Genomic DNA, 21856 nt, shown 5'->3' with positions numbered 1-21856 from the left:
GAAGTCATTGATGCTATGGACTGGCCCGCCCGTTCCCCAGACCTGAATCCAATTGAGCACATCTGGGACATCATGTCTCACTCCGTCCACCAACGCCACGTTGCACCACAGACTGTCCAGGAGTTGGGAGGAGATCCCTCAGGAGACCATCCGCCACCTCATCAGGAGCATGCCCAGGCTTTGTAGGGAGGTCATACAGGCACTTGGAGGCCACACACACTACTGAGCCTCATTTTGACTTGTTTTATGGACATTACATCTAAGTTGGATCAGCCTGTAGTGTGGTTTTCCACTTTAATTTTGAGTGTGACTCCAAATCCAGACCTCCATGGGTTGATAAATTGGATTTCCATTGATTATTTTTGTGTGATTTTGTTGTCAGCACATTCAACTATGTAAAGAAAAAAGTATTTAATAAGATTATTTCATTCATTCAGATCTAGGATGTGTTATTTTAGTGTTCCCTTTATTTTTTTGAGCAGTGTATGAAGCGCAGCTTGTTATTGACTGAGGCAGGGAAATGGAGCAACAAAAAATGACTTCTTCAAATCCTCCTAGTCACACGCAGGTAAGACGTTTTGATTTCTATATAGTACCAGAAAGAGCAGATTCTGAGGTTTCAACAACGCTTACCGTTGCCAAATAAATCTCAAATTTTAAGAGATGAGGTCCATTTAAAAATATCAAGAATAACAGCTATTCCAGGCACTTCACGAATGAGCATGCAGCAGCAGACGGCCTACAGTAACAAACTAATCAAAATGCTATTGTGTTCTTTGAAATAACCAAAACCTTTATAAACATAACCAAATTATTATTTTTCCGACAGCATATATGAAATGTATTTATTAGACTGTTAGAATGTGGCAGTCAAAATGACTGCTAATAGGCTCAAAGTGGGGTCCCTCGAGGCCGAGCTCCCAAGCGTCAGAGCTAGATTAAGGCCTGGCATACATTTCAAACCAACCCTCCTTCCACACACAGAAACACTCTCCTGGCAGCCTTGATCTAAATCAACCCATGTCATCCCTCATACTTTCTCTGTAAAATAATGAATGAGTTTTAAAATGTAACTCAAAAAGGCTGATGGATCCAGAAGTGTCTCTTATCAGAAACATCAGGGATCGTTTCTCATATCCTCTCACAGTATGCATATGGAAATAGAAAAGCTGGTGTGTAACGGAGCAGATGGCCTCTGCTAGTGTGTGTATCTGTATGCTTACATACATGGGGAGTGTATGATAGGAAAATGTTTGGTAGACCATGTTTGGTAGACCATATGTGTGTCTGTGTGGAGACGGCAGCGTGCTGAGATACTCACTGGTTTCTTCTCACGCTTGGCTGGTGGAGGTTGCTGCGGTGTAGGCACTATGATGGAGGGTGAGGGGGGGTACACCTGCTGTCCTGGATAGTATTGAGGTCCAGGAGCTTTGTCAGGGAGGACGAAGAAAAGGGTAAGCAGAGTACAATATATATATATATATATACACACGCTTGGCTGAGACTTACCGTACTGAGCAGGGTACTCCCCCGGGCCAGGGCCAGGATAGAAGGTGCCAGATCCCGGCGGCTGCACTGAAAACTGCTGGGGCGGCCCCACATAGGGCGTACTGTGGCGATACTGCAGAGACACAAACGGAGGGGATAGAATAGAACATAAGGTTAAAGGCAGTGTGGGACAATAGGAGAGGCATGCCTACTGGAGAGTAGCAGCAGCCTAGTCAGTCAGTCTCACCTGTGGGATATAGTACTGGGCAGCCTGTGGGGAGGGGAAAGGCATGGGGGCCATCATCATCATGGTGGGCTGGTTGGGGGGGTACACCGCCGATGTGGGGTTCTGAGAGCAGGGCCGCATAGAGGGAGCGTTGGTGGGGATGGTTGGCCGCGCTGTCTGCATCTGAGCCCTCTGGAAAAACTGACACACACAAAGATAATAAATGTGGCAAAAGTTAGTCCCAGAGGAGCAAGAGAAGATCCACAACTGTCCCAACAGCAGTGTTATCTCTTCATGCCTGTCCTGTGCGGTCTCATTTCAGCTTTGGGGATGCAGGAGCTCTGAGAGAATAGCCACTAAGGCTTAAGGGCCAGACAGCATCATCTCAGAGGACCAGGTGGATGGCACTTCCACTCCATCACTCTGTTCTGGTCTACAGAGAGACACTCTGAAACAGTCAGAGCACATCTTTCCCCAGGCAGCATTAAACCCATAGCACACCCATAGGACTCCTGACCTCTCCAGCTGGGTTCACTCAGCCTTCTTATCAGAGAGAGATGGAGGTTGTGAAAGGTCTCAAAACACAGCGGTCTACCAGCCACCTCTGCCTCCCAACCTGTTGTCCTGTTACAACAGGGCATTGGAGAGCACTGTGCCATGCTGCCAGAGTCCACCACCAACACCTGTACCTACTCACCTGTCTCCGCAGCCACACACACTGTTACACACCACAAATGCTGACTCTATATGCAACCAAGTGGCCTTTACAATGCAGTGTCTACAACAGTCACATTTGTAAAGGAAAGTGATCTAAGATAAATTGTTACTGTTTATGCTATAGCTAATGTAGACAAACTGGGGATACAGTGTATTATAGTTCTGTGTATAGATTGTGTTTACGATTTGGAGACAGCTCATCATAAAACACAGAATCATGAAAATGTTCTCATGACTGCAGAAGTTGTGCTGTTTGCAGGAAACTAAATACTACAATCAATGGGAGGCTCTGTGCTGCCAGGCTCTTTTGGGGGAACTCATAACATTTTATGCAGCAATCAACGTACTCTGGGCAAGATGAAAGACTCCAAACAACAGCTGTGGCCGACATCCTAACGACTAGAGCTCAAGTTCACCACACAGTTGACTCAGCTTCCAATAATTCAGAGATTCAGGTACCCTGAAGTGTACACAAACTTCCTTTAAAATCAGGTTCTTTTTATTTTAAAAAATTAAAATGTTGGACCGCGAGTCCCATAGGGCGGCGCACAATTGGCCCAGCGTCGTCCGGGTTAGGGGAGGGTTTGGCTCGGGGGGGGCCTTTACTAGGCTCATGAGACAAGATCGTTATTATGAAATTGGGGAGAAAAAGGGGGGTAAAAATGACAACAAAAAATAAATAAAATGTGGGGAGGAAAAGTTATCAGCTCTAAAAGGAAGAGTTAACAGTTCTAATATTCTGCATGCAGTTCATCCAAACTTAGCAAAGATGAGGAAAGAAGAATTGATCAAAATGATAGACTTATTAAAAAAGGTTTTGTTTGTTAAAAAGAGAGAACATGAGAGTGAGTGTGGTGGTCTTAGATTGTTATGTTGGGGGAGAGGCGTTTTCTACTTAGAAAAATGTAGTGAAGATGATGGCCACAGGAGTGCTCTGGGGTTAAAGGTTAAATGTTAGGGGTTAGGACCAGTAGGTGGTAGGTAGGAGTGTTCCTCATGCCATGCATCTGCAGAGAGTTATGATAAGAGTCATTATTACCTGGATGGGCCTGAATCCTCCCTTGAATATTGAAGCAAGAAAGAGAGAAAAGCCAATGGGAGACTGCACTGATGAGTGTGGAGCCCAACACAGCGGGCAATCATTCACAACACACACACACACACACACACACACAGCAACATTATGCAGCCGGTGGGCCCTTTTGCCAACTGGGTAGTTCTCAGTCCCAGTGAGGAGCCGACAGCAATGACTTAGTAACACAGACAGGGTGTGGAACGCTGCGAGCCAGGACCTACCCTCTGGAGTTGTGACATCACAGAGCTCTGTCTATCTAGCTGCTACCATTCACCTAGGACTAAACTCAGCCATGCTCACCAGGTGTGACCGCAGTATTATTCCCAACACCACAGAGTAAAGACAGAGAGAGGGAGGCGGGAGTCCGAGTCAATCCTGATGGGAACGCTCCTTTTTCTTCCCTTTCAGTTTGCTTTGCTCTGGCAACATGCACGGTAGACCAACTAGGATTTTGCTCCACTTTGGCTGGCAGACATGAGCTTGTTGTTAGTATCAGGGCGTGCCAACAATGATAGCTCTGCTCATTTCAAACAGAGAACGATGACATGGCCTCAATTGCGCAAGTTAAATGTTAATGCAAGATGCAAAATGTTGATGCTAATATCTGACCATTCCATGGCTGAATTTTAACTCTTACTAGAAAAACTGGAAGAAAACTGTTCACAGTAAACACCAGCTCAAAAACAATACTGATACAATTTACTTGGATGTCTCTAAAGTGGAGATATAGGCTACAACTAATGTTGTCCAACCAAACAACAACTTTATCCTTATGTCTGACCTCTTGGTTTGCATTCTTAAAGTGCAATAAAGAGCAAAAGACTGAAGTTACTTTAGAAAAGAGAAATAAAGAGTAATACTGAGAAGTCTGAATGAGATCACTATGTAACCATTTGTGTGTGTGGGGATTGCAATTTATATCAGAGACAAGGCCCATTTTCTCTGGCCGTATAATAGCCCTTTAGTTCTGCTTCATCTGCTTTCCGACTCCACTTCCGTGGCGGCACAAGAGAGGCCAGTGCCAGCACAGAGCAGAGCCAGTATGTGACAGGGCATGTACTGTGTACTCTGTGCCAGTAAACAGTTCAGATTCAGATACACTGAGCCTGACTGACATAGGAGGCTGACTATTAATAGTCTGTCAAAATGGCCAACACAGAATGATCCAGAAGGTGAGAATGTTGGACAACAAGTTATGGACGGGGTGGGGGTGCCTGTCTGCCTGTGGGATCCAGCGTCTTTAAATGGCATCTGCTTCTCAGACAGGGAGACACCAGGAAGGCTCTACGGGCTCCGTTTCTGTGCCCAGGATCATCTCAGCAATCACATAGCTATGCTTCACACACACACACAATTCACAAACAAAACATGCAATCACATTCATATGAAGCATCTAAATGCAGTTCAACCCTCTTTAAAAGGAGAAGAATGGAGAACATAATGCATGCCAATGTCAGAAAACAGCACAAGATATTTCCAAAATGTTGGCGCAGTACTAATAGTACCACACTTGTTGACACAAAGTCTGATCAACAGTTTGACTAGCAAGTCCACAACATGAGAATAAAAGATAGTCATCACTATAGTATGGAAAACATCTAGCATCGTTGTGCGACTGGCAGACAGTCAACGGTCTTCTTGGATATGCCTTTAACAACAACGTGGCAAAAATCTAGAGAGAATGGTTGTTGACAAACACAATCAGACTGTTGCATGCCTGGGTGGAAAGCAGGCAGGAAGGGGAGCCATATATTCTCATTAACTTAGGGCAGTGTTTCCCAACTCCTGTCCTCAAGTACCCCTAACACTAGGGGTGTAACGGTTCACCAAACCCACGGTTCGGTACATATTGCGGTTTTGGGGTGACAGTTCGGTTTCGGTACAGCGGGAAAATGAAATGCAAAAGTTACTGTAGTTAATTTTTTGTTTATTTAAGAAAATACAACCTACTGTTATTCCTGATTCCATACATTATCATGAGTCATAATGCCTGATAAGAGCACAAATCGGGAATACCAACACCTTGTATTTTCTTAAATGAAAACACACAATTACTCACCAACAATAAAATAATGTGCAATATGCATGTGAAATCAGGCAGTACCCGCTCTATATAAACAAGTTAAACCCAAAGTTGTCAATGAATAAACATGGCTCAGATATTGTATAGGCCTATGCTATAATGTATTCTTACAAAGAGAAAAATACACACACTTGTGTGGCACTCAAACGGAGCATGTCTGTAGCGCGGTACTTCTCATTTCACAGTCCGGGGTAAAGTGATGGGCTGTCATGGTTAAGTATCTCTGTGTAGCCCTGGAGGTCCATCCATCTGTAGTAAGTCAACACAGGGGGCGCATTGGCCAATTCATTGACAACTTCGGGTTTAGCTTGCTTATATAGAGCGGGTAATGCCTATTTACTGAAATGGGTGCGAGAGGGCAAAGTTTATAACGTGGTTTGAGCACTTTCACGAAGTGTTGAAACCCCTATTCTTCTCAACCACGAGAAGGGGAGCATTTCCGTGGCTATAAACATACCTCTCTCAATAGTAATTCCTTTGGCCCGGTCTGAATCAGCTGAGAATGGATGCTTGAATGCAGAGTTTTTTTGGGGCATTTCTGTCTTGCTCCGGTGGTAGGAATACTGGGGTCACGTCGGCGTAAATGTGTCAACATGTTTGAGGTCTTGGCAGCTGCATAGGCTATTCTCATTGCGCAGTGGCAACATACTCCATCGCCGTTTGATCTATGTAATCTACGGGGAAGCCAAAATGTACTTGAGGAATGGAGTTGGGAAACTGACTTAAGGGACACATCCTATATAAACAGGGCCCATTTCCACTGAGAGCAGAAGCTCTTTGCCAACCAATAACAGTAGTGTGGTAAAGTGCACTAAGCAGCTCTAGCTGAGGGAAAACAAACGAGGACAGACGAAATGGGGTAAGTTACCTGATGGTGGGTTGGTCGAGGGCCCGTCGCAAACTGATGGGGGAGAAGGTGTGAGGTCCGGCAGAAAGAGTGTGAGGCAGCGATGGCAAAGCAGAGAGAGGAGGACAGTAACAAAGAGACAAGATGAACAATGAGGGGAACACTGAGGCACGGTAATACAAAACCACAGAGAGCAGTAGAGCTGCCACGTTGTCATGTTTACTGCCATTAGAGGAGATGATGCAGACCTGGTGGTTCCACATGACAGGGGGGCTGGGGCTGGGGCTGGGCATGGATGACTACATTGAAAGTGCAGATAGAACAGTACAGTACTTTAAGTATATCATCTTAAAGTCATTGGCACACTGAATAAATGCATTATGACATTCTAAAATTAGGTAACACAAAATGATTACAACATTTACAGGAATGATTATCAACAACTATTAGATAACTCAAGACTGGAAAGCATCTTAGACACAGCAGATGCCAGAGAGTGTGTAGAGGACTGCCTGACAGACACGTCATCAGGACTTATCATTACTGAACCCAGAACATGTCAATCACTACCTCAGACGACACCGTACCCCTCCAGGCCAATCAAAACGAAACATGATCTGTCTGGGTTTCCCAAAGCACACCAGTCATAATACATACAAATGACGCAGAGAGAGAGAACAGGCACTTACCGGGCGACTCTGCGGTTGCGTGTTCATTTGCTGCGTCTGAGGAGAGTACACTAGAGGTGCTGAGCCAGTATTTTGTCCAGTGGTGTATGGAGACTGTCATAGGGGAGGGACAGAGGGATGTAGGAAAGAGAGGAAAGGAAAGAGAGAGGGGGACATATTTAGGACAGAAAAAGGGAAGAGAGATGGAAAATGGTAGTTAAGAACAAGCTAAGAAGAGATTGGATGACTCATCAGTTTGGGCATTTTACCTGAGTTCACAATTATTTAGACCAACCAAACTGTTGCTCTCCTCAGCAATGGAGAATAACGGACAGTGTTAGCATGGTAAATCTGCAGTAGTAGTCTGGTCTTGTTCAGTGTTTAACTAATGTCAAAGCCTATCTGGTACCTTCTTTTTCAAGACCTCTGCAATCCGCCCTGGTATGCTGTCAATTAACTTCTGGGCCACATCCTGACTGATGGCAGCCCATTCTTGCATAATCAATGCTTGGAGTTTGTCAGAATTTGGGGGGTTTAGTTTGTCCACCCGCCTCTTGAGGATTGACCACAAGTTCTCAATGGGATTAAGGTCTGGGATGTTTCCTGGCCATGGACCCAAAATATGAATGTTTTGTTCCCCGAGCCACTTAGTTATAACTTTTGCCTTATGGCAAGATGCTCCATCATGCTGGAAAAGGCATTGTTCGTCACCAAACTGTTCCTGGATGGCTGGGAGAAGTTGCTCTCGGAGGATGTGTTGCTGCCATTCTTTATTCATGGCTGTGTTCTTAGGCAAAATTGTGAGTGAGCCCACTCCCTTGGCTGAGAAGCAACCCCACACATGAATGGTCTCAGGAAGCTTTACTATCGGCATGACACAGGACTGATGGTAGCGCTCACCTTCTCTTCTCTGGACAAGCTTTTTTCCTAGATGCCCCACACAATCGGAAAGGGGATTCAGAGAAAATGACTACCCCAGTCCTCAGCAGTCCAATCCCTGTACCTATTGCAGAATATCAGTCTGTCCCTGATATTTGTCCTGGAGAGAAAAGTGGCTTCTTTGCTGCCCTTCTTGACATGACATCCTCCAAAAGTCTTCGCATCACTGTGCGTGCAGATGCACTCACACCTGCCTGCTGCCTGCTGCTATTCCTGAGCAAGCTCTGTACTGGTGGTGCCCCGATCCCGCAGCTGAATCAACTTTAGGAGACGGTCCTGGCGCTTGCTGGACTTTCTTAGGCGCCCTGAAGCCTTCTTCACAACAATTGAACCGCTTTCCTTGAAGTTCTTGATGATCTGATAAGTGGTTGATTTAGGTGCAATCTTACTGGCAGCAATATCCTTGCCTGTGAAGCCCTTTTTGTGGAAAGCAATGATGACAGCACGTGTTTCCTTGCAGCTAACCATGGTTGACAGAGGAAGAACAATGATTCCAAGCACCACCCTCCTTTTGAAGCTTCCAGTCTGTTATTCAAACTCAATCAGCATAACAGAGTGATCTCCAGCCTTGTCCTCGTCAACACTCACACCTGTGTTAACGAGAGAATCACTGACATGGCAACCGGACCTGTTGTGGGAGGGCTGAAATGCAGTGGAAATGTTTTTTGGGATTCAGTTCATTTGCATGGCAAAGAGGGACTTCGCAATTAATTGCAATTCATCTGATCACTCTCTCTTCATAACATTCTGGAGTATATGCAAATTGCCATCATACAGACTGAGGCAGCAGACTTTGTTAAAATTAATATTTGTGTCATTCTCAAAACTTTTGGCCACGACTGTACATCTCCAAGGAGCTTTTATAACACCAGCCCTTGTGTCGCATCACTTCATGTGTGCATCGTAGGGAATTAAAGCAGCACTTCTTGCCCTCATGAGTGGCTGGTGGTGTGGCTATATAGCTGGGATAATTACAGTTGTGCCACTAGCTGCAGACACTTATTAGGCCAGAGAGAGCAGCTCCTTCAGGCCGAGGCAATGTGTGGGCTGGGGGGACCATGGTGAACACACAGGGTCATGGGAACCCTTTCAACACACACCTTCTGCAAAGGCTGACTCATTCTGGAATTGCAACCAAGTGTGTGTGTGTGTGTGCGCGCGTATGTATGTATGTATGTATGTATGTATGTATGTACACACACACACACACACACACACGTGTGCACTTCCAAGGCAGTAGGAGAAACTAGCAATTCACAGCAAAAGGCAATGTAATTGACTTGCTGTCTCAGTGACAAATTGATGACCCCTTTAGCAGCCTCTTATGGAGAGCAGAGAAAATAAGAGCACCGCAGCAGTCGAAGTTGCTGATGTCCTGTGGAATTCAGATCATTAAGACAAATGTGCTTCTCTTGGACTATTGACAAACAGTACAGGACATATAGAGATACAAAAACACAACCTCCGACCAATCAACAGGCACTCAGTGTATTTAATTCATTAAACTCATACAAGAAGCACGCTGCAACAGGAATTTTGATAAAGATGTTAGTAGAGAGAGAGCGAAATACAGACAAACACAGAGGCAGGCAGACGGATGGACAGACCAATGGTCAGACGCAGAGAGGATGACGGCGGAGACTCGGCTACACTCACCACTCCGCCTGCATCCCAGCCCTTAGGGTAGCGATATGGGGAAGCTGTGGGTAATGATACCTGAGAGAGCGCCTGCGAGTGGGCATGTCCTGGCGGCGTGCCCGCTAAGTTAGGGTGTCCCTTTGTGTAGTCGTGAGCTGTGTAGGGAGGACCAGGGTGCCTCGGTACCTACAGCACACAGAGCAAGATAGAGGACATCAGATGATTCCAAAATGAAATGGAGTCACTGAAGACATAGGCAGATAGAGGGTATATGCTTGTGCTCCTCCTGCTGAGGAATGTAAATAAGGTGCTAAAGCAGGGATTAACCCCGGTCTGTCTTTGTGCAGAGGAGCAGACCTATGCTGGACATGAAGTGTGTTGTGCCCCGCTGTGCAGAATCAGGCTCTGCCCTGGCTGTGGAGCGCTGCCCTGTCTGTCCCTTTGCAGTGTGCTTTGTGCTGTACTATCCCCATGCCCTGCCACTGTGCTGTACTGTACTGTACTGTACTGTGAGCTGTAACCCACTGCAGGTGTTGCTGCTGCAGCAAGCCTGGCACAGCAGATAATGCAGGCAGCAGGCAGGCAGGCCAGCCCACCTCTGCTCCCCTGGGCTTTGTGGTGCCTACATCGCTGCCGCTTCTGCACAGGAGCCTCTGTACGGTAGAGGCAACACTCTTCTGTTTGTTGTACGACAACATCACTGTTTTTCTCTTAACACTGGTTTATTCTCCCTAGCATCTCCCTGTGTGGCCCATTTCCCCTGGTTGACCCAGGATAAAGCAGCTAATCTGACTTCTGTTGCCAGGAGGAGGAGTCCCTGCCAGTGACGGTTATTATGAATCACTATATTGCAGTGGGCCCCTGAGGTGACAGCCACATCTTTACAGCAGCAGGCTGAGGTCAGGTTGAGAAGTGATCTCCCATCCGTTTCTGTCATACATTACACATACGCAACATTATACACACACACACACACACACACACGGCGTTCGTTTTCTAGATTTTATGTCAGAACTAAACAGACGTCTGTGCGTCAGACCTGTGAGATGTGGTTGAGGTATGCTTGTGAGGTTCACAACTAGTGTGTGTGGTATGAGCATATGTGTCTGTGGTGCAGTAGGAATGTGTGTGTGTGGTGCAGGGTATGTACTCACGCTGTAGACGGCAGCGACACCGGGCTGTGTGGGGAAGATGCGGTCATCCAGGGATGGCTGAACCCGAGAGAACCTGGGACGCGTCATATTAAGGAAAATTCTGAAAAAGTGTCAACTTAAGGCCAAAACGGGTAAAAGGTGGGGGCATCAACAACCTCAACAGCAGCACACATTCACATGCTTTGGAACATTAATGCACTGTTCTAAACAGTCTACGGCTAATAAATCTTGCAAAAACAAAGTCTTTCAATTCAAACATGGCAAGTTTATCACATCTTTGTTCTCTAGTTCCTTTAGCAGGTTTTTAGCCAATGTTTCCCCATCCCGACACTGCTGGCCCCCCTCCCTAAAGCCTCATCTCCAAGAGTACACTGTGTACCTTTACCAGGGAGCGTGTATGTGTCAAAGGGAAATCCCAACATGGATTTCCAAAACTCCTACTCTAGGAATGATCATGTTCCAGATGGCCCATTCCCATTTTACTCAAGGTACCAATTTCAAAGTTAATTTTAGAATCTATTACTAACTTAATAGGTCAATCATGACAGCTGAAAATAAACTCCTGAAATGTACTGTCTCACATCTAGGCCTATTTGACTTAGAGCCCCTTAACCAGGGACAGCCCGGTCTTTCTATTTCCTGATAGGGTTGTTACCATGTGATCACGGGTCATGACTGATGTTTATCAGGTTGCATTCACTTTCGCAAATTTCACAATATTTACTGTGTATTCTTTTTGTGTATATATTTCCAACATCACTACTTTTTATTACTCATTTGTTAATATTTTGATCAAGTGTACTGCACTGTACTGCATTTCACTGTACCGTTTACACCCTGTTCATGTAACAAATAAACTGATTTCATCAATGACTGCTATGATGGAGTGATGAGGAGGATGAAAAGAGGGAGAGGGGAAATGCCAGACAGATAGAAGAGCTCAGTAACCTGCTCAGGCAGTTTGTTGGGTCTTAGAGGCACACACACTGGTCACATGATTTCAGGGAAATAGAACGCCTGGCTTTCTTCTTTCCCCTCTGAAACTTTTTAGTCATTCCCCAAATACCGCCCTCCTCCCCTCAACCCCTCTCCCCCTCTCTTTCCTTGCCTGCAGGGGCCCTCATCTCCCCTGGCCTCCCGCCAAAACCAACACTCCTCCCAATACGTTTTATAACAGTGGAACTGGAGACAGCAGCTACACAGCATAACGAGGTTCTGCTATAGGTTTCCACACTTAACTCGCGCAGATCTACGCGTGTACTGTGTGGAGTCAGATTGTTTAGAGTAACGTGCACCTTTTGGTATCATGATACCTCGCAGGTCCAGACTCCCAAATAGCAGCATTCACAACGGGGCGACAGAGGTTCTTGTCATCTTGTCTTTTGTTGTGAAAGCAAATTCAAAGTCTAAAATGTACTTACTATGACTGATGTGGTTGTCCCTCCTTGCCATTTTAAAGATGAATGCACTAACTAAGTCGCTCTGGATAAGAGCATCTGCTAAATGACTAAAATGTAAATGTCTTCCCTTGCTAGCAAGTTGGCTAAACACTGCAAACTGTGTAGCCTTAAAGCTTCCCACATCACCATGTGAAATAATCTGATGTATAATGAAATAATATGCCCTGGCAAATATATTTATATTTGCCGATGTAACCTACAACATTATGCCAATTTGATATGCTGCTTCAATGTATTCACTCTCATATTTAAAAATATAATGTAAAAAAGAGAAGAACAAAAACAAAATCTGTTTAAGTTTCCAAATAGGCTAGAATAAATGTATCACTTCTCAACAATATACCTTTTTGGGGGGATTCTAGTAAGGCTACAATGTTGTTTGGTTTATTGTTTGAACAGTCGCTGAGATTATATTTGGTTATCAATGCAAAATAGGCTGCTTATTTAATGTCAATCTAAACCGAGACAGCAATCTTGAAATTTTAGGTTATTTTGAAGTTGATTAGCTTCCCATATCGGCACATTCCCACATGCGAAATAATCAGATTTAGAATTAAATAAAATGCCCTGGCAAATATTTGTATACTGGCCAGTGTAACCTACAACATTATGCCAATTTGGTATAATGCTTCAATGCATTTAAAAACTAGAATGTCATCCTGTTTTGGTCACAGAGAAAAAGCACATCTCTCGCAGTTGTTTTTACCAATAGCCTGGAATAAATAGTTATTTCTTCTAAACAAAATACCTTTTGGGGGGATTCTATTAATGCTAGAATGTTGTTTGGTTTATTGTTTGAACAGTCGCTGAGATTATATTTACTTATCAATGCAAAATAGGCTACTTTGATGTATAGCCTATAGATCAGATTAAGGAACCAAGCGAGTTTAATTGCCTACACAACCAAGCCCCCATGGCTATGCAAGGAATGATATGGCACGTTACATTTTCATGTGGTACCGAGTATAGAGAATGTCACAGCGCACAAGGAGCCGCCCCTTTTGTGACAAAAAACGACACGGCGCTACAGTCTCCGTAGGGTATTAATAGCCCATGTGGAAGGGAAAATACAGTATAAAAAAATAAAATAGACACTTGGAGCTACTAAATAAAGCCAAAACAAACAAGAGTCAGAGTGGAGATCCCTACACTAACCTTCCCTACACTAACCTTTAACATGGGCAGGGTGATAGCTGTAGCCACAGTCTAGGGATAAAACAGACAGGAGTGAATCCTGATGCGGTGCGGTTTTGTGTGGTGTGTGTGTGTGTGTGAGGGGCTGGAGGGAAGGAGGTAGTAACAATAAGGGAATCTGAGTCGCAGGCAGCAAGGATGTTTCCTCCAGGGGTCAGAGGTTAGCAGGCCACGCAACGGCAGATGGGAAAATGATCAGATGAGACGAGACAGCTGACACCACCAGGGATTTGGCAGGAGGGACCACATGACTCTTACTGGAATTACAATTTGATCTGATTCCTGCAATTGCTATGTAGTGATGAATTGCCTAACCAAATCCCTTCGCATGTGCAAAGCAAGATTTTGTTAACACAAATATGTTCCCAAGAAAGCTAAGGCAGCTGAACTAAATGGACTATCGCCCCCGTAGCACTCAATTCTGTCATCATGAAGTGCTTTGAGAGACAAGTCAAGGACCATATGACCTCTACCCTACCTGTGCCCCTAGACCCACGTCAATTTGCTTACCGCCCCAATAGGTTCACAGACGATTCAATCTCCATCACACTGCCCAATCGCACCTGGACAAGAGGAATACCTATGTAAGAATGCTGTTCATCGACTACAGCTCAGCATTCAACAGCATAGTACCCTCCAAACTCAAATTTAAGCTTGAGACCCTGGGTCTAGACCCCCGCCCTGTGCAATTGGGTCCTGGACTTCCTGACGGCCACCTCCAGATGGTGAAGGTAGGAAACAACATCTCCACTTTGCTGACCCTCAACACTGGGGCCCCACAAGGGTGTGTGTGCTCAGCCCTCTCCTGTACTCCCTGTTCACCCATGACTGCGTGGCCATGAACGCCTCCAACTCAATCATCAAGTTTGCAGACGACACTAGAGTGGTAGGCTTGATTACCAACAACGACGAGACGGTCTACTGGGAGGTGAGGGTCCTCGGAGTGTGGTGTCAGGAAAATAACCTCTCACTCAATGTCAGCAAAACAAAAAAGATGATCGTGGACTTCAGGAAACAGAAAAGGGAGCACCCCCCTATCAACATCAAAGAGACAGTAGTGGAGAAGGTGGAAAGTTTTAAGTTCCTCTGTGTACTGTACATATCACCGACAAACTGAAATGGTCCACGCACACAGACAGCGCCTCTTCAACCTCAGGAGGCTGAAGAAAAACCCTCACTAACTTTTACAGGTGCACAATTGAGAGCAGCCTGTCGAGCTGCATCACCGCCTGGTACGGCAACTGCACCACCCACAACCGCAGGGCTCTCCAGAGGGTGGTGCGGTCTGCACAACGCATCACCGGGGGCAAACTACCTGCCCTCCAGGTAGGGCTGGGCGATATGGCCAAAATATCATAGCATGGTATTTTATGTTTTTGATTAATAAAAGTTCTACATTTTCTTTATAAGTATTGTGTGACCCTAGGGTGGTAACACATATATTCTAAATTATTTCAATGGGTCTTTCTCCATTCGGATTGTTTTATACTGTTCAATTCAACTTCAAACGAAAATAATTTCCAGCATTACCAGCACTCATTTGAGATCATTTCCACACTGCCACGATATGGGCAAAAATACTAGGCCTTATTTTTAACCAAATGTTGCAATTGCAATTTAGAACAAAACACTTGGGTGAACTTTTGGAATCATGGAAATAGAATGTTTAATATAATTCTAGTTAGAATATAAATAATAGTAGGCACTTTGAATAGTGTTGTTTGTCATGACAACGACTGAAAATGCCATGGACAAGTTATTGTGACAGGGTGAGAGCAAAAGTGACGTTTAGTGTTTCCTAGGGAACCCTATAATCTTTGGCTACATTAAATCTTTATTCATATAGCCAACATACTCATGCTTCACCTTTTCCTCTTTGATTTAGAAGATACTGTTCCACAAACAACATGCTGATTTATGCCTCCACCAGTACTTGTATCAGGCTGTATTAGCTAGCTACGTTTGCTCTGACTCAGTACTTTTTTTAATTAGCTAGTTAGCTAGCTAGCCAGCTGACTATCGATTTGTGGGTAACACAATTTAGCTTAACTTGCTAAGAAAATACGAACTGTTTGCAGATGTAAGAAACACAAACTAATATTGTAATTATAGAACGCATGTGGATTTATATTAAGATCAAAGTGGAAACATCATTGTCATCAACATTGTTGCATGTGCTGCATTGACCATGCAGACTGAACGCAAGTGTCTCGTGGTCAAGCAACAAATGCTCCTTGAGTGACTAGGTCTATGTGGAAAGCGGCATGGAGATAGAGTGTGGAGAGGGATGATTCAAGTAGCGGAGTAAACTATAAAAATGGACGTTACACACAGCGTATCACATTTAACAAACCAAACATTAAAAATACCGTTATAGAAAGTAAAGTAAAAACCCAAACCGGTCCGTGCATAAATACCGGTATATAGTTAAATATGGTATACCACCCAGCCCTACCTCCAGGACACATACAACACCTGATGTCACAGGAAGGCAAAAAATATCATCAAGGACAATAACCACCCGAGCCACTACCTGTTCACCCCGCTAACATCCAGAAGGTGAGGTCAGTACAGGTGCATCAAAGCTTAGACAGAGAGATTGAAAAACAGCTTCTATCTCAAGGCCATCAGATTGTTAAACAGCCACCACTAGCACAGACAGGCGGCTGCCTACCTACAGACTTGATATCATTGGCCACTTTAATAAATGGAACACTAGTCACTTTAATAATGCCACTTTAAGAATGTTTACATATCTCGCATTACTCATCTCATATGTATATACTGTATCCGTCACTATCTATTGCATCTTAGCCACTCTGTCACTGCTCATCCATATATTTTAGACATATATTCTCATCCCATTCCTTTACTAGATAGTGTGTATTAGGTTTTGTTGTGGAATTGTTAGATATTACCTGTTAGATACTGCTGCACTAACAGGTAATGTCTGATCTAGAAACATAAGCATTTCGCTACACTCGCAATAACATCTGCTGACCATATGTATGTGACCAATAAAATTTGATTTGAACTGTTAAAGGCCATATTTTTTTAGCTACCATATTTTGTTATACAAACCCAATTCCACTGGGCCTTATAATTAAATGCATACCCACATATTACCCTCAGAGACATTGGCACTAGGGCTGTGATGGTCATTGCATTTTAGATGACGGTTACTGGTCAGCCAAATGACTGCAGTCCCCGAAGACTTGCTTGCTACAACACCTTGCTTGTTTCAGCAAGGAGAAACAAAAGTTTCATCACGTTGTAAAGAGTTCATCCATGTTCATCCAAACAGACTCTGCCTAGAAAGCCAGCATCCCGGAGTCACCTCTTCACTGTTGACGTTGAGACTGGTGTTTTGCGGGTACAATTTAATGAAGCTGCCAGTTGAGGACTTGTGAGGCATCTGTTTCTCAAACCAGACACTCTAATGTACTTGTCCTCTTGCTCAGTTGTGCACCGGGGCCTCCCCCTCTTTCTATTCTGGTTAGAGCCAGTTTGCGCTGTTCTGTGAAGGGAGTAGTACACAGCATTGTAAGAGATCTTCACTTTCTTGGCAATTTCTCACATGGAATAGCCTTCATTTCTCAGAACAAGAATAGACTGACAAGTTTCAGAAGCAAGGTCTTTGTTTCAGGCCATTTTGAGCCTGTAATCAAACCCACAAATGCTGATGCTCCAGATACTCAACTAGTCTAAAGGCCTGTTTTATTGCTTCTTTTATCAGGACAACAGTTTTTAGCTGTGCTAACAATTACAAAAGGGTTTTCTAATGATCAATTAGCCTTTAAAATGAGCAACTTGGATTAGCTAACACAACATGCCATTGGAACACAGAGTGATGGTTGCTGATAATGGACCTCTGTATGCCTACGTAGATATTCCATTAAAAAAAAAAAAAAAAAACAGCCATTTCGAGCTACAATAGTCATTTACAACATTAATGTCTACCCTGTATTTCTGATCAATTTGATGTCATTTAAAAAAATTGACTATTTTTTGGGGCTTTTCTTTCAAAAACAAGGACATTTCCAAGTGACCCCAAACTTTTGAAAGGTAGTGTTGCAGTTGAGGGTTATTTTCATGACGGTCTTCATCCATAACCGTCAGTTATATGGTTAACTGTAATTGTGCCAGCCCTAACTGACACCACCCATTCAACCCTGCAAGCACCAGCTACAGCCATGAGAGTTGCTGACCACACTAATTAGTAATTAGTCTGAGCTTCATTTAGTTTCTGCAGCGAGAGCGGAGGAAAATATGTCATCTATTAGAGTTACAAAAGGCCAAGGGATCAGATGAGAGAAAATGAATGTCTGTACAATTATGCACAGCCAGGTAATCAGCTCATTGCTACATGTGGCCAATAGGGACTGGATAACAAGTGAGCTTTAGCAACCTAGGCTACAACTTCATTAGAAAACGTGTCATGTTTTGATGCAGCAGACAGAACACAGTGAAAGTAGGGAAGGGAAACCCTGGTCTGCCCCAGACAATAACCTTTTTACATACATGTAAAACACTGATCTGTGAAGGGCATAGAAGGGCACCTATCACAGCTCAGTAGACACTGATGTTAACAAAAACCAACCCCTCTAAGTCACTCTGCTCCTTTGCCTCCTACCAGGTCAGCCCAGACCTGTAACCTAACCCCTAAGCCCATCTCAAGTACAGGTTCAGGTTTCCAGGCTCTGATACAGATCATCAGGTTCTGCAAGTCTAGTAGTTCATTACCAATAATTTTAGGGCCACTGCTACAGGCAATACCCGGCACGCTATCCCGATCCCTATTTTGCCTTTGAACGTACAGTAGCCAAGACCCTCCACCGACTAGTCCCATTTAGAGCCAGCAAAGGGGGAAAAGCCACTGTGTCCCTGTATCATGATGTAAAGCCACTTATGTGCGGAGTGTGTATGTAGGAGAGAGAGAGAGAGAGAGAGAGAGAGAGAGCTGATAGAATAAGAGAAAGGAAAGGGAGTAGTTCAGTGTTAGAAAGTCAAATAGGATTTTCTGCTGACTTGACTGTTCTGCAGACAAATTAGATCACCTAAAAAAAAGTGTTTCTGTGAGAACATATTCAGGACAAAAATCTCAAATGACCTTCTGAATCACCAGACTACACAGAATGCCCAAAGAAAAAGAAGTCACTTGCAAGAGCTAAGAATTCATTACACTTTACAATGACAAGAATCAGACAATTACTTGTTATAGAATTGATATGCTAAGTTTATCTACTACAGCGTCTTCTCCTCTACCCATCTAATAGCACAGTGACTAACCCTGAGGCTCCCTCCCAGTCTGTAGTTGTAGCAGCCTGGAGCTATAGCCTACCTGAGGCTGAGTGCACTGGGTTCAGAGTGGAGGAACAGGAAGTGACTGGAGACAGCCAAGATGGTGCAGACACAAAACCACCCCTTTCACTGTGCTCCGTTCCGTTGTCCCACCAGATCAGGTTCTCACAGCACTGAATAAACACAAGGTTCAAGACGCTGTCTGCTATGGCCTGGGACTGCCCTCTCACTACAGTTACTACTAACAATGCATAGGAAGTTAGCTTATTCAGACTGCTTTAGCAGATTTTGGAACAAGGACCTTGAGAAAATGTATGGTTGATTTGACTGTAATTTTAACGAGAAGTCTCCTGTGTTTAATAAAGACCATCAAAGTTTGACGAAGGCTTGTGCGATACACCGTATGCCAAGGTATTTAGAAATTATACCGAGATATTTAGAAATGTTCAATACCTTCAATTTGTTTGTTTGTTTGAGGTGCCATAAAGCTCATGCTATGCCACTGCTTACAGTGAGGGAAAAAAGTATTTGATCCCCTGCTGATTTTGTACGTTTGCCCACTGACGAAGAAATGATCAGTCTATAATTTTAATGGTAGGTTTATTTGAACAGTGAGAGACAGAATAACAACAAAAATCCAGAAAAACACGTCAAAAATGTTATAAAATGATTTGCATTTTGATGAGGGAAATAAGTGTTTGACTTAGTACTTGGTGGCAAAACCCTTGTTGGCAATCACAGAGGTCAGACGTTTCTTGTAGTTGGCCACCAGGTTTGCACACATCTCAGGAGGGATTGTTGTCCCACTCCTCTTTGCAGATTTTCTCCAAGTCATTAAGGTTTCGAGGCTGACGTTTGGCAACTCGAACCTTCAGCTCCCTCCACAGATTTTCTATGGGATTAAGGTCTGGAGACTGGCTAGGCCACTCCAGGACCTTAATGTGCTTCTTCTTGAGCCACTCCTTTGTTGCCTTGGCCGTGTGTTTTGGGTCATTGTCATGCTGGAATACCCATCCACGACCCATTTTCAATGCCCTGGCTGAGGGAAGGAGGTTCTCACCCAAGATTTGACGGTACATGGCCCCGTCCATCGTCCCTTTGATGCGGTGAAGTTGTCCTGTCCCCTTAGCAGAAAAACACCCCCAAAGCATAATGTTTCCACCTCCATGTTTGACGGTGGGGATGTTGTTCTTGGGGTCATAGGCAGCATTCCTTCTCCTCCAAACACGGCGAGTTGAGTTGATGCCAAAGAGCTCCATTTTGGTCTCATCTGACCACAACACTTTCACCCAGTTGTCCTCTGAATCATTCAGATGGTCATTGGCAAACTTCAGATGGGCATGTATATGTGCTTTCTTGAGCAGGGGGACCTTGCGGGCGCTGCAGGATTTCAGTCCTTCACGGCGTAGTGTATTACCAACTGCTTTCTTGGTGACTATGGTCCCAGCTGCCTTGAGATCATTGACAAGATCCTCCTGTGTAGTCCTGGGCTGATTCCTCACTGTTCTCATGATCATTGCAACTCCACGAGGTGAGATCTTGCATGGAGCCCCAGGCCGAGGGAGATTGACAGTTCTTTTGTGTTTCTTCCATTTGCGAATAATCACACCAACTGTTGTCACCTTCTCACCAAGCTGCTTGGCGATGGTCTTGTAGCCCATTCCAGCCTTGTGTAGGTCTACAATCTTGTCCCTGACATCCTTGGAGAGCTCTTTGGTCTTGGCCATGGTGGAGAGTTTGGAATCTGATTGATTGATTGCTTCTGTGGACAGGTGTCTTTTATACAGTTAACAAGCTGCGGTTAGGAGCACTCCCTTTAAGAGTGTGCTCCTAATCTCAGCTCGTTACCCGTTTAAAAAGACACCTGGGAGCCAGAAATCTTTCTGATTGAGAGGGGGTCAAATACTTATTTCCCCTCATTAAAATGCAAATCATTTTATAACATTTTTGACATGCGTTTTTCTGGATTTTTGTGTTGTTATTCTGTCTCTCACTGTTCAAATAAACCAACCATTAAAATTATAGACTGGTCATTTCTTTGTCAGTGGGCAAACGTACAAAATCAGCAGGGGATCAAATACTTTTTCCCCTCACTGTATAACTAACTGTAAGTTAATAAATTCTCGACATCAGGGCTCCAGCTATGCATTTGGTTGGCTAACTTCATAGCAAAGTGGTTAGCTTGCAAGATCAAGCTTCTTGGTTACAGCAAAGACAAATCAATCCCCTCCTGGATAAAGATCCCTGCTTCCTGAATTACTTTCATGAGGTCCCCCCCCCCCCAATTTGGAAAGAAATATAATCAATTTCATAAAAATAAAATAATCTACACACAATACCCAATCAATGACAAATAGAAAACAAGTTCAGCCATTTCTGTAATTTTATTTAAATAGAAAAAAGTTAGGAAATAAAATAAACAGACTCGAAATTGAGCTCAGGTGCATCCTGTTTCTAGTGATCATCCTTGAGATGTTTCTACAATTTAATTGGAGTCCACCTGTGGTTAATTCAATTGATTGGACATGATTTGGAAAGGCACACACCTGTCTATATAAAAAAAAAGTCACAGTTGACAGTGCATGTCAGAGCCAAAACCAAGCCATGAGGTCAAAGGAATTGTCCATAGAGCTCCAAAACAGGGTTGTGTCGACGCACACATCTGGGAAAGGGTACCAAAACATTTCTGCAGCATTGAAGGTCCTTAAGAAAGCAGTGACCTTCATCATTCTTAAATGGAAGAAGTTTGGAACCACCAAGACTCTTCCTAGAGCCGGCCGCCCGGCCAAACTGAGCAATCAGGGGAGAAGGGCCTTGGTCAGCGAGGTGACCAAGAACCCGATGGTCACTCCGACAGAGCTCCAGAGTTCCTCTGTGAAGAAGGGAGCACCTTCCAGAAGGACAACCATCTCTGAAGCACTCTACCAATCAGGCCTTTTCAGAAGAGTGGCCAGACGGAAGTCACTCATCAGAAAGGCACATGACAACCCACTTGGAGTTTGACAAAAGGCACCTAAAGACTCTCAGACCATGAGAAACAAGATTATCTGGTCTGATGAAACCAAG

The 21856-nt window shown here is 44.2% G+C and overlaps 1 protein-coding gene across 25 annotated transcripts in view; it reads right to left on the bottom strand.

Annotated features, from left to right (window-relative positions):
* Nucleotides 1–21856, bottom strand: part of LOC106565887 (eukaryotic translation initiation factor 4 gamma 3) — a 58990-nt gene that overhangs the window by 31606 nt on the left and 5528 nt on the right. For 9 of the 25 annotated variants that reach the window (XM_014133528.2, XM_014133530.2, XM_045691732.1 and 6 more), the window contains exons 2-10: nucleotides 10836–10935; nucleotides 9700–9867; nucleotides 7126–7218; nucleotides 6685–6735; nucleotides 6458–6490; nucleotides 3471–3491; nucleotides 1736–1915; nucleotides 1510–1621; nucleotides 1322–1428 (exon numbers count right to left, since the gene is read on the bottom strand). In XM_014133528.2, coding sequence (XP_013989003.2) covers nucleotides 1322–1428; nucleotides 1510–1621; nucleotides 1736–1915; nucleotides 3471–3491; nucleotides 6458–6490; nucleotides 6685–6735; nucleotides 7126–7218; nucleotides 9700–9867; nucleotides 10836–10935 — 865 coding nt within the window. The remainder of the gene's footprint in view (nucleotides 1–1321; nucleotides 1429–1509; nucleotides 1622–1735; nucleotides 1916–3470; nucleotides 3492–6457; nucleotides 6491–6684; nucleotides 6736–7125; nucleotides 7219–9699; nucleotides 9868–10835; nucleotides 10936–21856) is intronic. The other 16 variants (XM_014133532.2, XM_045691733.1, XM_045691738.1 and 13 more) reach the window with 10 other exon arrangements.

This window comes from Salmo salar, chromosome ssa12, assembly GCF_905237065.1.
Source record: "Salmo salar chromosome ssa12, Ssal_v3.1, whole genome shotgun sequence".
NCBI lineage: Eukaryota > Metazoa > Chordata > Actinopteri > Salmoniformes > Salmonidae > Salmo > Salmo salar.
Note: the sequence above shows the minus strand (reverse complement) of the source record. Positions and strands in the feature narration are given on the sequence as shown.